Genomic DNA, 9,979 nt, shown 5'->3' on the forward strand with positions numbered 1-9,979 from the left:
TAAGTAAAATTATCTATTAGATTTTGTATTTGAAATATACTTTAATATTTAAAAAAGTGCAATATTTTAATTTCAAACATCAAAAACGTTGAAAAAACAAGCTCACCGCAAACATTTTTATTTTTTCGATACATGGTTTAACAAGTGCATTAGGCATTTAGGTTACGAAAAAACATCACTTTAAGGCGATGCCATACGTGGTAATGCAAAATCATGTGTTTTTGGTTTGATAATTTGGTCGCCTAGAAATGTTTCAGATGCTTTAATTAAATACTGCAAGAAGAATACATCTTGACCTTTGAAATAATCGAGTATTTTTTAGATACGTCTTTTTATAAGCCCAGAAAAAAATAGTGTAAAGGCCTATGAAAACAGCTTTAAAGTTCAAAATCTCCTACTTACGAACCCATTTTCGGTTATGATTTTATTGTATAATGTGGCAAATTAAGTTATTTATAAAATAATCGAAAAAAAAAATTATTTAAGCTTGAACATCCACAAAATAAAATAAAAGGCAGTTTTTGGCCATGTTTTTTTCTTGCATAAATCAAAACAGGCGGATGGTGTTAAGCGGGAATTTAAACCTTATCGCCATCTACGTAAGGGTTGTTATTGATAGCGGCTCAATTTAAAATATTACACGACGTAGTGCATCGCCTTAAAGAAGTTCTTGTAAAATATTAACTATAAAATTATTTTTAAATCCTGGATTTAACAAATGCTATTACAAATTTATTTAAAAATAAGTTATAAATCTTTCAAGAGGACATGAAAACAGCTGTCAACTACGGCTTCCGCCCTTAAAAAGTATATTAATGCGTATGCGTAAAGTCGCAAAAACGTTGTTGCCAACTTAAAAAAAAAAATTAATAATGTTTTTTTATTAGTACCTTAACTTAACTTTCACATTCTTACAATGTGTAACAAAAACACCGTTTAAAGAATGTAAATCGATTTTTCTTTAGTAAGGCTGTAAATTTTGTTGTTTAATTGGCCAAGGACGGTTCCATGGCAACTAAGAACAGTGATAATTCAACGCACTTTTGAAAAGTGATATAAAGTCACTAAAAGTGGTGAAAAAAAAAATTCGAAAAAACTAACCTAACGTAAACTATTGAACTTAGTTTTTTCATCACTTTTCAAGAGTGTGTTGAATGTTTTGAATTGCCACTAACCTGAGTTACGACTTTCCGACATCAGAAGGATTAACATCATCCTAAGAGGTGTTGTTTATCGGAGCTCTGAAAAAAAAGTGAGTGGATTTCTTGGCCATTAAACATACAAACACCACAAATCTCTGCTAGCGTTAAACGTGAATTAAAGCTTACTTCGTATATTCCATAGAATCTCACCCACAAAAACATCCAACACCCTTTCATGAGAGTCCAGCTCTAGCAAAAACCGGCTTACTTTTGGTCTGATGTTGGTTACAAAAATTCGATCCGCTTCATCTCAACAGAGCAAACTAAATAATGTCATAACATAACTAACATGAAAGTATTAATTATTTACAGATGTACGACTTTGAAACTGACTTCGAGACCATGTACACTGGTGAAGGGGCCCCAGAGCTCTCGGGGCTGCTGGACACGTGGAGAGGCTCACGCCACCTGCCGCACTGGGAGGGTGAATGTGGAAACATCCATAAGGCGTCCGACGGAGCCAAGTTCCTCGGGGATCTGACCCCTGAACAGGAGGTCTTGTTCTATAGGAAGAGTCTTTGCAGAGCTGCTCCAATGGTAAGCATCCATACCTAGATATAAAGTTTCACGGTGGGTCTTGACTCCCTACTAATTTGGGAGGCGGGATTGAGTGCCGCCGCCCCGTGACCATTTATTAGATAACCAAAACCTTTGCCAGGTCACATTCACGTGGGTTGCTGGTTTAGTGATATCACACTTCACCCGATGAAATGTTCAAGATGCGCCTGCCCACCAGCTGCGTGGCGTGCCAGATCGGAAGAGGTTGGTTTGGGGAGACCCTTTGACTTATCCAACTGGCCTCTCGGGACATCGCCTTGCGCCGCAGCGGGAAGGATATATTAATATGTTCGTCACTCCTGGACATTCTGATCCCTTTATTACTGCCCAACCCTCATACCCTTTAACTCGCTCTCCTTCATTTCCAAAAAGATGACATAGGCCCTGAAAGAGATCATTTTCCTCGGGGCTTTCTGAATATAAAAAAAGAAAAGTTCTAGAATTTGCCTACGAAAACAACCGACTGGCTGCCGCCTAGATGTCAGCGACTTCGATAAGTGAAGATACTTTGGTAGCAATGCAATTTCAATAAAATTTTTAAACTAGGTAGAAAAACTAGACCAACGAGAGAAATAGTTAATCAGGATGGGCTGCCGTCAGCAACCTTCTCCATGTTATCAAAAACAGGAAGATTCCCCTACACCTCTGAACGCGTGTTTTTAACAAATAATTTAAGCTTATAGTACCAACGTTCGAAGTGTATTATACATGGATCCAAGAAAGTTGGAACGAAAATAACTAGGCACTACGCAGAGAACCGTGGAAAGAGTCATGCTAAATGTTTCCTTGCGAGATATGGCACGACTTAATGACCGTTGGAATCGCAATATCATGGAATGGCGCCCCTGGTTGGGAAGACAATTAGAGTTCACCGGCTGCTGGAATAGGCTGACGATTTAAAGAGAACTAAAGGATTGGGATGGACGAGAGCTGCCAAAATTGGCAAATCAGTCAAAATTGAAGCACCAGAAGAAGAAAAATGTATTAGGTGTGCACAAAGTTTAGTGGAAACCGACGAGAGAATGGCCGCAGTGAAATCAGGAATATTTTAGTACCCAGAATGTCATTTGTAAGTCCTTATCTCTCGCCTCGCAATCAACGGTGGGGGTACCTATCATATCATTAAATGGTAATTTATATTGTATGTGTTTGTTTATTTTCCAGGTAAAGACAGGAGAGGGCTGGGTGGACGGTTTGTGGGGTAACCGCTATTCCTTTCACAACAACACACTGGACAATGGAGCCAGAGAAGAGAAGAACAAGTGCTTCTGCAGGAAAGGTATGCTAACACTCTTCGGTGAAATGTTTTCCTATTTGCTGAAGATGGGCGATTAGCATCATTAATATCTTCCTTTCTTTCGTGGCAGACTTTCTGACTCCATCTCAATGTTAACCTTATTCATTGTACACTCTTCTGGTTTATGTTTTCTTGGTAGATTTACACTAATCACTTATATGCTAACGTTGGTTTTCTGTTCCTCAATTGCAATTTTGGTTAATTTCTTGTAGTCTATTGACTGTCTACATTATCTATTGATTGAAACGCAGAAGGAAAATCATATTTATGAACCCTTTGTGCGTTTTCGAAAAAGTCCTTTCATGATGGATGTTATCAGTGTTTCGGTGAACTTGACCTCATTGCATGGCAAATTGGGTTTTAACCACCGATCTTTAAAAAAAAATAATCTTGGCTGTTTGATGCATGAAATCTATTGAATTTCCTTGTTTTTCTCTTAACGCTTGGAGTATGTTGATTGTTTAGAGCACTCTTACCTCCACCAACTCTCCTCTCCCACACAGAGAAGAAAAAGATGTATCCTATCTTTTGTACATTTTGTACTAAGTTCTACTAAAATTCTTCTTGACCTCGTATGACCCCAAAGTTCCTAATTAGATACTGATTGCTAAACCTGAAATGATATTTGCATTTTATATTACTGGGTAGTTACGAGAATTTCACGGACTTACACTTTAACAGCACACCACTAATTAAATATGGACACAGAGAACCTTTCGGTTCCATTATGTTATGGCCTCCTCAGTTTGGTATTTTGCAACAAGTTCTTGAATTATTTTTCTTTACTTAGATACCACTAATAATTATAGAAAGGTTATGGTGTGACAGTACATTTCCACATCGTTCCAGAGTAGCATACTCTCATACTCTCCCAGTAATGTCGTGGGGATTGCTTGCAATAGATTAAGGTTTACTTTGTATTGTATCTTCCGGAATCTTGGATTACCCTTCAATAAATCTCCGAAACTACACAAAGCACTGTTGTCCTTTTATTGGACGTAATTTATAATATAGCTGAATACCACGAATGACAGCCAGGAGTAGGAATCTTTTTCTTTGCTTGACGTGAGTGGTTCATTTATGTGCTTGACCTTGATGAGCTATTGCCATTTTGTCGTTCTCTGTTATATCGGTAGCTCTGAATTAATTCTACTATTGCCATCTGTGTTTCTCACAGCTAACTAATTTATAAAATATCACATTTAGTAACAGATATGAATACCCAGTAAGTTTCTACCATCATTATACGCGAATTGTTTTGCTTCTCCAATGAGAGGGGACTTTAACTACCAGATAATTGAACCCGCAACGTCTGGGTGAACATCTGGCGGTTTTTTCAACTTAGCTACTAACCTATTTGTCTTAATTTTCTTTCAGGAAACTGCCTAGCCGAAGGGTTAATCGATGTCACCGACTGTTACTACGGTTTTCCGATCGCGCTGAGCTACCCGCACTTCCTGGACGGCGCGTCCACCCTTGGCCACCGTATCGAGGGTCTGTCGGCAGACCCAGCGCTGCACGGGTCCTCCATCTGGCTACAGCCTAAGTCTGGCCTACCCCTCAGCGTCGCAGCCAGGTTTCAGATCAACATGGCCCTGCTATATGACATGTCTTCGATGCATTTGCTTGGGTCGTTCTCTAAGATGACGCTGCCGCTCTTGTGGTTTGAGTTCGTAAGTATTTTAAATTATTTACAAGATCTCTGCACTGAACGAATGTGGCGTCGGGACATTTATTTATTTAATAATCGATCAAGTCAACAAGTTGCATACTACACGAAGTTAATACAAGGAGAAATGTAACAATTAAGAATAAATAAAAAAAATACAGCTTTGACAAAAATAGGGCACAAAAACAATAAATATAATTTCAAGTCAAGACAGGAACAAGGTTTTAACGGAGTTTACGACTTCTGTCACATCAAAACAATTTTTTTTTGCGTGTGGTGATGACTGATAAAAATCTTTAAGACTTACACCAAAAAATTCAAAGTCCTGACTTGAGTTGACAAGTCTTGCCATTCAGGTTATTGGTGTTCATAATTTGAGGAGCGTTAATTATACCCAAATTAGATATGATATACCGCCAGACAAACACTGTCCCATACATATTATTCTGTTTTTCTAACGCTTGACATGAGTCGACTCAACATGTTTATTCTACTTGATGGTCCCATGACTTAAGCAACAGCTGATAGTGAGCCCATAGCGACCGATTTTTTTTCAAAAACGAACGACCTTAAAAATTAAAACTTCGGACTTATTTACTCAAAAACGAAAGCTCATATCAAAAAAAGTTTTACTGCGAAATTGACTCCACATGTGATGCTTTCCCCTGTATTTGATTATAGTACACATCCTTTTCATTCGTCGTATTTTTTTGTTTTAGCGTGTTAGTAATAATTTTGTCTTTTTCTAGCGCATGTTTGGTCTTCCCGAGCAGATGGGAACTCTCTTCCGGCTCTACCTGAACATCTTGCCAATTGTCCAGACTATCCTGATGTGGATCCTTCTCCTCGTAGCCCCCCTTCTTCTGCTCCTAGGCGGAGTCATGACCTGGAGAGCTCGCAAGACGGCAATCCCCAGAACTTCCTACAACCCCAAACGTAGGGGCAGTAGGTTCACCAATTCCATACGCAAAATGTCCATGGATCTTGAAGCAAAATTACAAGGAGTATATGGACCATGTGAAATCCCCATGGATGGAAATGAAAGCTCTTCGCCTTTCCTGCATGCTGTCGATCTCAACACGTCTGACAGCGATGAAACCGAAGCTCACATATCTGAAGAAAGAAGACCATCGATCATCAAAATCCAAGCGGATAAGATTAAAGATCTAAGCATCAGTTTCAGCAATAAAGTCCAAGGTAATCTGGGCGGCATGGCAAAAAATATCAAGAGTTTCACAAACATTTTGAACGAGGAACAAGGATCGAGCAATGAATCCAACGATGAAGCTAATAATAATGAAGGCTTCAATTCTGAATCCTGCCTGTCTGGAAGCGAAGAAGATGGTGCAGGAGAAGATCATTCCACTAAAGCTGAGATCACCGATGATGATGAAGTATGCGATTTGGAGATTGTGGATGATGGAAGTGAGTTTGATGCTCCCTTTGATGCTCACCGGCGGAGACAGTCAGTGGAATTTGCTAAGATGGAGAAGAAAATGACACGACTTGAGACCGAACGTTTCTTTTCCGTTGAAGAAACGAAAGATATGTTATCTAGATTACCATACTTGCCAGAAGACAGAGTTTAGTTTTTATAAGTGACAATGTATCCGAACACTAAGTGTCGATGGGATTAGTGCTAAATAAAATGTTTTTGGCATAGTTAAACATGTGCAGGTCTAGTATATGAAACATAGTGTTTTTAAATTAAATATACAACCGAACACTTGGTTAAAAGTCGATGCAAAAGCTTGGTTTTGTATTAAGTTTCTAGCATAGTTTATAATTTCATAGTTTGTTTTATGAATCACGGCATTTTTGATATAGGTTCTTGTCGTTTTTGATATGTGTTCTTGTCGTTTTTGAAATGCGTTCTTGTCGTTTTTGATTTGGGTTCTTGTCGTTTTTGATATGGCTTATTGTCGTTTATGATATGGGTTCTTGACGTTTTTGATATGGGTTCTTGACATTTTAATACAATAATTACTGTTAAATTGAAACATGTGAATAATATTTTTAATCATCCTAATAAAGACTTATAATAATAAGTTTTATTCAAGCGTGATTGTAGATTAGATTTTCATGAGATCCTAAAGTTTCGCGACAGTCCATGATAAACAGTGTATAATGCCAAAATATTTCATAATATGCTCTTTCATAGATAACGCTAATTTAATTATTTTAGGAGAAAACACTTTTTGCAAATTATGTTTTAAAAAATATAATTATTTACTTGCGCTCGTACGTATGCAATATGAATATGAATAAATATTCTTTCAAGAATTTATGACAGAGCATATTATGATTTTTTTAAAGTATACTCTTAAATGATGTTTATGTTTACATTTTATAACATATATGTTTTCCTTCAATCACATAACATCATATTCCATGATAAACGTAAAGATGTTATTGCTCGGTGAACCAGTTAATTCACGACGATCAGTATTGACGGTACAAGTTGGTGTATTTTCTGTCCTTGTTGCTTTGGGTAAATTCAATAAGTAATTATGTGACAGTAGCAAATATGTATATAGCAGCCAACATTCAGAAAACGTATATGAAAAGCACCCTGTAGCGGTAAGCTACTAGAATGTTCGGAAACGTTCATCCGTGTAACTCGTATCGCCTTATATACCAATATTATATTAGTATTTACATTATGTATACATTATATATATTGTTTTATTTTGTTGCTTTGTACAAGGAAATAAACGCACACAAACAAAATTATGTGCTTATCTCAATTTTGTTGTTTATTAATTCAGTACCAAGGAAACATTTCATTATTTTTAGGTAATTAATAACTAATAAATGATTATAATATTTAATAGATAACTATGTATAACCATTTCAAGGCTGCTTAAACTTTATAGAAAATATTCTTAGGATTTGGTATAATTAAAATGTTTCCTTAAAAATTATGTTAGACTGTGTTTTTAATAAGTGCTACTTCTAAATTTATTTCAAAATCTCAGAAGTAGTACTTATTTGCACAAGAAAACTTTTAAAACATTTTTCAAATGCTCAATTTTATATAAGTTAAGAGTGAATCGTTAATTTGAGAATAATAATAGCTTAGACTTTGTATAATCATAAACAATAATCAGTATTTTTGTGTCTTGTGTCTAACAATTTTTAATTTTGTGTTCTGAATTAAACATAAACGAATATTTTAAGATGAATGATTGCAAATTTAATTTCTAACAGCCCTAAGGAACAGAAACTGTAGATTTGAAAATAATTATCAGTCATGTGTATTTTAATAAAGATTTGATATTTTACTGGTGCTAGAGTAATAAGTATATTTTTGTAAGATACTGTATAAAATAAAAATGAATATTGCATAATAAAATAACGTTTTTTGATTATTTATTTTAAAAAGGATTCCCCCTACACATTCCGATTCCGAATTACGACATTCCCCCTACCTATTTTTCAAATTTCGGAAATCTTACCAAACTTTAACTTAGTTTATTTTTTTTTAAATACCTAATTAGTTTCATTTCAACCTTTTGTAGAAACAAGTTTTTGTAGGTAAAATGTCTAATTTATTATTAACTATCTGATTTTTACCCGGCGTTGCTCAACTTTTCTCTTCTTTCGATAAATATAATTTGCATGTATAACATATACGTTTTAACATATTTATATGTTTATATGATGCTTGGCTTCCTTTGCAGAACTTTAACCGATTTTAAGTCTATAGATTGTATGAGAACCCTCTATATTTCATTAGTCAGAAGTCAATTGGAGTATAATTCACCTATTTGGTCCCCTTTATATAAAGTTCACTCCAATAATATAGAAAGAGTTCAGCACAAATTTCTTAAGTACGTAAATTTTAAGCTCGGAATTCCTATTGATTACATTAATTATGTCAGTTTGATGAATCAATTGCATCAAATAACACTGTCTGACAGGAGAATTATTTCAGACCTGGTTGTGTTACACAGAGTCATTAACAACTTAATTGATAGTCCTGCCATCCTTGCCACTATTAAACTACATGTGCCGACTAGGAATACAAGACAAAATATAACATTCTTCTGTAATACATACTCGACCAACTATCAGACACACTCACTGACCAATAGGATGCATGATCTGGGCAACAAGTATGGGGGTGTTATTGATTTATTTATTGACTCCATACATAGAATTAAGCATAATCTACACCAACACTTTGTTGAATCCTACAAATTAGAGTAGCTTTGGTAAATTAGTTTTAATGATTTGTTTTATATGTAGTGTTGTTATAATTTCTTTTTTACTTTATGTTACTCTTACGTTTTACTAATATCGCTTCATATTTTTTAATATTTTCTCATTATACTTGTAATCACAATTTTACAAGTGTGTATTTTTTACCTTCTTTAAAATGGATTACATCTATTTTCTGTCAATATCTCCTGTATAATACATATTCTCTTATTGTACTGCATCATGTATCACTTCTATGTAAAAGCCTTTTTAGGCGTATATACAGGGTGTCCGGAAACTCGTAGTACAAGCGGGAAACTGGTGAATCTACATCACATTTGGAGTCGATTTTGTAGTATAATTTTTTTTTATTTGAGCTTTCGTTATCGAGTAAATCGAGTTTGAAGTTGATTTTTTTTTTTTTTTTTTTTTTTTTTAATCAAATTCTTATAAATTATTACTGAAGATCAAAGTACCCAACTAATTAAAACTATTTGAAAGTAAAACAAATGAAGAAACTCGGATTTGAAGCATTATTTTGAAATCACCCTTCATTTAACCCGGTGTAATCATAAAATATTTCTGCTCTGCAGGGTTAAAACATCTGTTATTCAACCCTAAACACCAGAAAAAACTTTAACCCTAAAATAGCCGAAAAATATTTTTTTTTGGTTTTTTTTTTTTTTTTTTTGAAAATGCTCAAAAAAAAAAACTTTATGTTTTTTTGGGTTCCCCATGTGGTGTAGATTCTCCAGTTCCCCGCTTGTACTACGAGTTTCCGGACACCGTGTATATAAATAAATAAATAAATAAATAAATATTTAAACCTTCATTAAAATCTGTTGCTTAGTTTTTTTTATTTTTTTTTTATTTATTGAGTTTGTTTATACAACATTTGAATATAAACTAATATAAACAAGATAATATTTCATTTTGTAACTTTAAATATTTTTTAAATAAACATAACATTTCTTTTTAAATACATTCATTCTTTAGACTTTCAGGCTTTCCATCATACATCTTTAGTCCTTTGTAGTTTAGAAGAACTAA

At 34.7% G+C, this 9,979-nt stretch overlaps 1 protein-coding gene across 2 annotated transcripts in view; it reads left to right on the forward strand.

Moving 5' to 3' along the window:
• Window positions 1-7,322, forward strand: part of LOC149410641 (scavenger receptor class B member 1-like) — a 196,673-nt gene extending 189,351 nt beyond the window's left edge. For both annotated transcript variants that reach the window (XM_089648194.1, XM_089648195.1), the window contains exons 7-10: window positions 1,515-1,739; window positions 2,925-3,039; window positions 4,435-4,730; window positions 5,476-7,322. In XM_089648194.1, coding sequence (XP_089504320.1) covers window positions 1,515-1,739; window positions 2,925-3,039; window positions 4,435-4,730; window positions 5,476-6,315 — 1,476 coding nt within the window. In that variant the 3' untranslated portion in view covers window positions 6,316-7,322. The remainder of the gene's footprint in view (window positions 1-1,514; window positions 1,740-2,924; window positions 3,040-4,434; window positions 4,731-5,475) is intronic.
• The last annotated feature ends 2,657 nt before the right edge of the window (window positions 7,323-9,979 follow it).

This window comes from Hesperophylax consimilis, chromosome 27, assembly GCF_061612785.1.
Source record: "Hesperophylax consimilis isolate HC1 chromosome 27, BYU_Hcon_1.0, whole genome shotgun sequence".
In the NCBI taxonomy this organism is placed as follows: domain Eukaryota; kingdom Metazoa; phylum Arthropoda; class Insecta; order Trichoptera; family Limnephilidae; genus Hesperophylax; species Hesperophylax consimilis.